This window comes from Salvelinus sp. IW2-2015, unplaced genomic scaffold (genome assembly GCF_002910315.2).
Source record: "Salvelinus sp. IW2-2015 unplaced genomic scaffold, ASM291031v2 Un_scaffold9279, whole genome shotgun sequence".
Taxonomy (NCBI): Eukaryota; Metazoa; Chordata; class Actinopteri; order Salmoniformes; family Salmonidae; genus Salvelinus; species Salvelinus sp. IW2-2015.
Window position 1 is genome coordinate 1 of NW_019950538.1, and position 7998 is coordinate 7998.

At 41.0% G+C, this 7998-nt stretch overlaps 1 protein-coding gene across 1 annotated transcript; it reads right to left on the reverse strand.

The window, feature by feature from the left end:
* Window position 1: 1 nt before the first annotated feature.
* LOC112079735 (transcription initiation factor TFIID subunit 5) lies at window positions 2-3448 on the reverse strand. Its single transcript, XM_024145593.2, has 9 exons — window positions 3443-3448; window positions 3025-3317; window positions 2619-2766; window positions 2335-2502; window positions 1938-2101; window positions 1462-1597; window positions 1102-1222; window positions 775-904; window positions 2-170 (listed from the first exon to the last, which is right to left on the reverse strand). Exons 1-9 carry the CDS (start codon window positions 3446-3448, stop codon window positions 2-4), a joined length of 1335 nt encoding a protein of 444 aa, XP_024001361.2.
* Between the last annotated feature and the right edge of the window lie 4550 nt (window positions 3449-7998).

Genomic DNA, 7998 nt, shown 5'->3' on the forward strand with positions numbered 1-7998 from the left:
CTTACCGAGCGACTCGGTCATGTCCCCCAGAGATAAAGTAGTAACCATAGGGTGAGAACTGAGTGTCCCAGACAGGGTAGTTGTGTCCTTTATACCCCACCAGACAGGTGAACGTCTGCAGACTCCACAGTCTGACCGTACCYTCCTCAGAACTGGACAACAYGTAGTTCCTAAAATACATGATTAGAGGAGAATTGAAGTTAACCATAGAAATAAGAACACTAGAAKAGACAGTAACTCTAGTGTTTCAAATCTCTATGAAGTCAATTAATTCAAACTATGTATCCTTGCCTCCTCTTTAACATTAGTCCAATACGCCACACTACATGATACACCCAGGTCCAGTTTTCCACACACAGATTAAGCATAGTCCTGGACTAAAAAGCCCTTAGACCAGGGGTGTCAAATAAAAAATGTCGTTTCTTGACTGTCCAGCTCGCTAATAATCACTGTGCAGTCAATGGACCAACAGTATATTCATAGAGTTTGACTGTCCAGCTCGCTAATAAATCACTAGACAGTCAGGGAGCATAACAAATTCCATTAACGATGTATAGTGGACTCCTTTTTAGAAACATTTGACAGCAAGGAAATAAGACAGCTTCAGTGCGGCCTTCCAGACCTCATTGAAGACCGAATGCCGCCCCCGGGGCAAAATCAGTTCCACGCCCCTACCTTAGACATTCTCCATTGAGCATTCTTCATAGTCCGAGACCAGGTTTAATATGAGTTTGGGAAAGTGTCCTCCCCAATGATCACTTTATAACATCTTACCTGTCAGGGCTGAAGCTGATGCCGTATACTGGTCCACTGTGTCCGTACAGGATCTTAGACTCACTGGCCGTCTTCTCATCCATGATCCTCTCCAACACGTCATCAGACTCTTTATCAATATTACTCAGGTCTACAGGGAGATGAGAGAGAGAGGGAGCAGATTTAAAGTCGTGGTTACTATCAATTTATGTGCAAGCTTATGATCTCAAGTTCAACAATGGTTATAGATGGATTGTGGAATGCTACTTTCAGCCTTGGTTATAACATGTGTTTCGATGTGTGTATGATGTATTGTATATTATCTCTGTGGTCACCGTTGTCATTTACCTGCTGCAGATTTGACCCGGCGTAGTTTCTTGGGTGTGACGCTCCACACCCTAACGGTGGAGTCAGCGAAGCCCCCCGCGATCAGACTGGAGTCATCTGTGAAGTCCACCGCTGTCAGACCCTTCAGGTCAAAGMTCAAGACAYKATACTGTATGTTACTGCATTGTTTTGTGGTAATACTGTGAATAAAAGTTTTATTCCCAATATTAAATAATGATGCTTTAGAAGCTTCACGTTGATAACACTGAGCTCATCACAAAAATATGAATAAGGTTTTGTCAACATTGAAATCAAGTTATACTTGAATACTAATAAAGTTATAATTCAAACATTCAAAATCCATATCCAAGCCTGGCTGACCTGGTAAGCGTTGAGGAAGGAGTAGAAACAGATGGAGGGTAGGTTGTCTGGGCCCAGACGGATCTTCTTAGTGGCCTCCTTCATGTTCATGATCTTGTCCAGCTTGTCAGAGTCCTTCAGCTCGGGGAGGGGGATTCTTGGATATTAAAAATTAACAGGGTCAATTTATACATCATTCATAAGTCATAGTCAGGCAGTAACAGTTGTTTCAATTGGGAGGGACTGCAAATGCTAACAAGCTTCGTGGCTAACTCTAGTGCAGAATAGAGTACAAATGTTGTTCGTGGTCTCTGAAACATAAGGAAATCTGGGCTGTGTTCATTAGGCACCAAATGAAAACTGACTGAAACAGGGACTACCTGGACTGGTCCAATAAGAAATAAACATTTTCATTTCCCCTAGCAAAACGGTTCGCTAGGGTGTGTGCACTAAGGAAAACAACCCCTAACTAAAGAAATGTGTCAGTGGTGACATACCTAGCTTGTTGGGGTGCGTTGGGGTCCTGTTTCTTGCTCTTGGAGCCCATGCTGTCCTTCTTAGGTTTCTTCTTCTTGGGTTTGCCCTCCTCATTCTCTGCTTCCTCATCCTCATCGTCCAGAGGTACCTCGATCTCTGGCTCCTTCAGAAGACCATAGAACACCTGCACAACAGCCAGGAGTGGTACAGTAAGTGTAGTCAGTACAGATAGTTTTAACCTCTCAATCAGCAAATACAGTAATGCATATCTAAAATGAAAAAGTATTGCTCACTGGCTTGCTCACACATACATTGATAACACTATCACTTTAAAACAAACCAGCTATTACAGATTTTTGCTTCAGCATCACTCACACTGACAACACCCCCTCCCCCCATACACACACACACACCCACCTTGGCTTTGTTGGCATCTCTCTTGCCCTCCCCAGCCAGACTGCCCGACATGGCATCAATCTGACTTTTACTCCGAGGCATCCCGTCAAAGATATCAATATAGAGATGTTCCTGTATAATATTCCAGATCTGGTTGTTCTGACGTTCCTGCAGGTGCCTCTTCAGCAGCTGGTAAGATAACATATGATACGTTATTGTCAACTGCCACAGAGACCTTGACATTTCTGGTCCCCCCCCCAGTCAGTGCTGGGATTTGAAGTTGTTGGCCCACCAAGGCTACTTACCTGGTAGGAGTCTCGGGAGATGCGGAGGACAAACTTGCTGGTCCTGAAGTCCAGCATGGTCTCATTTCCCTTCATGTGTTCCTTCTTGGACATGCTCGAGAGGATGCGGAGGTCCTCCTCGTAGTAACACTCCTGGTCACCGCTGAACCTGAGGCAGGGAGAGACAGCAGGGAGAAGAGTCAGTGGATCTAAAATCTAAATAAAGCATGCATAGTGTCACATTACACTAAGTTAAGGCAGTTACAAATAGAACAGGTTGTTTCCCATTTGATTGTGGAACTCATAAAAGTCCCTGACAAATCAATACACCAGTTGGACCTAAAATCAATAAAGACATGTGCTTGACAGGCAGGAACTTTGGAGACGCTACAAGGGAGCAACAACACTACCAGTCCACAACACTTACTTTTCAAAAAACTGTTTAGCCTCATTCTCGTGGTTGTTGTAGACCAGCTCCAGGTACATGTGGACAAACAGTGGGTAGAAGACCTGGGAGAGTTCAGCTCTGTGGCAGTCCAGGACAGACTCAATAAACTTCTTCAGGCCGTTATAGTAGAGTGGGTACAGGACAGGGTCCCCCTGCTGGCTATAGGCCGACAAGACAACGTTGACGTCTGGTTGGTCTTCCCCACCTGATGCTGCCACCACTGTAAGAGCACAAGTAGTAGTTGTTAGAAGAATGAAAATATATTGAAGTAGCTAACTAATAGTAATATACCTATTGGTCTTATCCATAGTAGTTTGGGGGTTGGGGTCCTGCGACTAGTAAAGGCCCAGTGCACTACTTTTGTGAAAACAGAAGCTAAATGTATTTGAGTGTTTACCTGCATATTCAAACTAAAAGCTGATTGATTTAAATGCTGACATATATTAGATCATAAGCTATGAAACTGTTGAACCATGTTAACACATACTGACATGTGGTTTTGGCCAAATCTCAAGCAGTAGTTCCAGATGTAATTTGATCACTCTTTTGTTGCTGAGAATGATGAGCGTCGTGATTTCAATCAATTGACTGAAAACCCACACTAACACACGGTTGGTTATATTAACAGTATTGCACTTTTCATGTAGCCTACTTTTGGCCAGCTAATAGCCTAACCATCAAGCAACATTATGGACTAAACGCTCAAATCCTGTCGCTGCAGGATTGTTTTGCTGTGACTGAATATAGATCAAATTAAGATCGTACACCTGTATGTTATTCCTTAAAATAATCAATATCTTAAATGAAATCTCTATGTACAATGTCCTTAGACAGATGACTAGTCTGGCTAAAGTCAGATAAGCAGTGTAGAATATAAGAGGATATACAGGATTATGAAGGACAAAGATTCCCATCAGAAATCTTGCTGGGAGAATGATTGAACACAGGCTGCAATAGCATGAATCCTTGTGGCTCAAAAGAGAGAGGGAGTGTGTGTGTGTGTGTGTGTGTGTGTGTGTGTGTGTGTGTGTGTGTTGTGTGTGTGTGTGTGTGTGTGTGTGTGTGTGTTGTGTGTGGTGTGTGTGTGTGTGTGTGTGTGTTGGCCACACTGTAAAGGGGTTACCATGTATTGGACAGTAATTTACAGGCAGCTCGGTGGCAAGTAAAATCTGTATTTAATATTACTGTACACCTACTGTAATATAAAAATGGTATCAAAGCAAGTACTGTGTAATGACACACAGTACAATACCGTAAAATGTACATTCTCACTCACGGGTCCAACAAATATAGCCTTTTACAAGGCGCTCCTCAAAATATGTTAATGAGCCAGAAACAACAATACCATGCACCCACTAGTGGTCAAAAGGTTTTTGACGTTCCAAAGATACGGTATTCTGTGGGGTGGAATTACAGTATCATTCGATATACAGCAATTTTCCCACAATGCACCATATTTTACAGTATGCTCCAGTAAAACGTTTGAGTTTTTTACTGTTGATAGTACCTAAAATGACGGTATAAATTACAGTTTCCGTTGAAGTGCAGAGAGGAGAAAGTACAGTGGCACACGTCACACTCACTGTAACAATGATATGTTTACATGCACACTAATACTTCGAATTACACATGATTATGGCAGTAGGTCAAGTATGGCAATAGTCATGTAAACACTTTAGTCTGTTTATCTTAATCGGCATAAGGTCAAAATCTAAGCATACGCCAAATAAAACACCTAGTTTGCTGAGAAATCTTTGGAATTTTAGGAATGTTAACACCTTAATCGGTGTTCCACGCGTGTGTTTGATCTGCGCAGGTACCAGCACCGGTAGGACAAGCCTCCCTCTTAAACACAAGTGAAGGGAGTTCGGGAAAATGTAAAAGTATCTTAGAGATAGTTTTCATATGCAAACTTTACATGTCCGAACCAGAAACAAATATGCTTGAAAAACAAAAATACCATGGTCGCTGTGGTAGAAAGTTCAATTTGACAGGATTTTTTTTCTGCATTTATTTAAAGAGAAAATTTACCCAAAATCAAGAAACTCTGAAGTGATTCCATACATTGAAACTAGTTCAGTGGAGTTTGTCCTCTCCCCCTCTCTCTCACTGTAGCGTTATACTGAAACAACCGCAAAAATGGGTCACATGACTCCTGACATTGCTGGATGCAAGCTCTGCGACTTTGCCATTTTTTTAAACATTTAATATCAGTTGAAAGACCAACTGACTAAACTGTAATTTTCACAACATTCATGAGCCAATGACATACGTAAGGTGGAAATCTACACAAAAATATTTTCCATTATAGTGAATTCACGATTCAGAAATCTTTGAAATGTTGTTTTATTGAAAGCCTCTGGCGAATTAGCTATTTTGGTCAAAAGTACTATCGGTTTGAGTCAGGAAATGTTTACTTATTCACCTAAGTTCCTCCTTATTGTCCCATCAGGTAGCCTGATTTCAGATGTGTCCATGTAAACTGGATTATTAGGAAATCGTTCTTCTTGCAAAGCATGTAAACAGTTTAAACAAACTATTATATTAATCTGACTATCCACAATAATAAAATCAAAATTGCCTTATTGTATTATTGTGTACATGTAACCGTACTCAATATGTCTTTCTCGTAGAATAGATTGACAGCACAGCCTTGTTGAAGGAGCAGCAGGTAGCTTAGCGATTAAGAGCGTTGGGCCAGTAACCGAAAGGTCGCTTGGTCGAATCCCCGAGCTGACTAGGTGAAAAATCGGTCAATGTGCCCTTGAGCAAGACACTTAACCCTAATTGCTCCTGTAAGTCACTATGGATAAGAGCATCTGCTAAATGACTAGAATATAAAAATGTACTGCTTTGTCTTCTTTTTTTTTTTACACCATTTCATTGAAAACATCAGCAATAAAAAATATACTTGTATTGCCGAATCCCTATAAGGAGATTTGATCACTCTCTCAAACGTCAGGGAAAGTGACCGTGGGCCCAAAGTGCCACCTACTGGTACAACTGACACATGACTGGCACATATAGATCACAGATCCCCAGTCAAGGATAATCCTTTATTGTATATTTTTGTCAGCAGGTGAAATAATATACTGACTAAAACTAAAAGCAATACAAGTAATGCAAAAAATATTTACATCTAAGCTATTAGCTGTCCTCTTCAATAATGTTAACTAAGTTACAAATACAAGATGATGATATTTTTATGATACAAAAAATGTAACATCATAGCACAATATTTCTACAAGCAAGAATATGAGTTGGCCATAATAAATCGTTTCTAAAAATAAAAATTGAAATTGTTATAAACTCAAATGTTGATTGGCTCTTGTACAGAAATGACGGTTCTCTAAGAATTCGCCTACACCACTGAGAACCAACGAAACTACAATTTCTTCTTTCGGAGGACCAATCAGAATGTCAGATATTGTGCGGTCCACGTTTCTTTATTTTGCTCGTACATGCGCACTTCATTTCGAAAATGGCGGCTGTGCAAGATGGTCAGCACAACTGGAGGTCGAAAAAGACATAAAAACAGAAATAACAAACGATGGGTCTGGAAATATCAATGCAAACTCTTCGTCACCCGGTTCTACGTCTTCGGGCGGTAAATCGAAATCTCCTGCGGGATCGGGGGAAGATCAACAGACACTGCTCGCGGTGTGTCAATTTCTCAAGAGGAATAAATTGACCGAGTCGGTCGATATTTTGCGGCGAGAAGCGGGTTATCTGCAGATGCAGATGATTCCCGCGTATCCGAGTCGGCAGGAGCTGGATCGGGTGGCGTCCCAAATGTCGGTGCTGATGGGGGGATGCCAACTCTCTCCTCAGCCGAGTGTCAATCGCCACCCCCGTCGCACCCGGCCACCGCACCCCCAAAAGGTCTCGTGCATCACATTCAAAAGTCATGCGTTTGTTTTTATTTGCCTTGTTAGCTAGCTACCCAGCTAAGATACCAAATACATCATTATAACTTGCATATTCACAAGGGCATGCAATGCATATGATTTTGTATTGCCAGTTGGCTTACTGTTGAATGAATGAGACACGAGAGAGCTTGACAGGCAGTCCTGAAACTGCTGTTTGTTCCTCACACTGTTGCTGGTAGATGTATGAAAACAGTTTTGCGATAAGACCATAGCCGCGGGAAGTAGGGGTGCTGAGTGTGTGCAGCACCCCCTGAAAAAAACAGAATAAAAAAAAAATAATTTAGTAATGCAAAATAGTTATATTTTTGGACAAAATTATTTTCTAGTATAATGCGGACTGATATAGAGGTTTGTTACCGTGAATCACATTTTTTTCTCCAGCATCTCTGCTTTGGTAAAAAAGGTAGTGTTTAATTAAGAGCAGTATCTTGCAGAATTCAATAGTTGGAATTGTAAGAGTTGTTGCCCTGTCCCTTTCTCTGCGATTGCCATTCTAATGGAATCCAGAAAGAACAAACCCTGTCCTCAAACATTTACATCAAAATGTGGAAAGTTATGGGCAAAGACACAAAACATCCAGATCAAATGTAATATTTTTCTTGACCAAATAAAATAGAAAAAACACAATTTACCATCCTTATAAACCACTTAATGTAAATGTACATTACTGTATTGTACATAGGCTGGTCATCTAGGTTTGTACCTGTAGACTTTCCATCACCATGGAGACAACAATGCACAATACAGTAATTGAGTACATTGAGACACCAAGTGGTTTCTGATGATGTGGCTCAGTTGGTAGATCAATGCTAGGATTGTGGGTTGGATTCCCATGGGGGGCCAGTATGAAAATGTATGAAAAAGTTGCTCTGGATAAGAACGTCTACTTAAAAGGAATGAATAGACCATTTCAGTTTTCACATAGTAATAAGTTGCATTTCTTAGTATTTCAAGAAACTGGAAAACATATCAAGCAAGTATTTTTATGTTCCTCAAGTTAACAGATAATTATCAGACTCAGGTG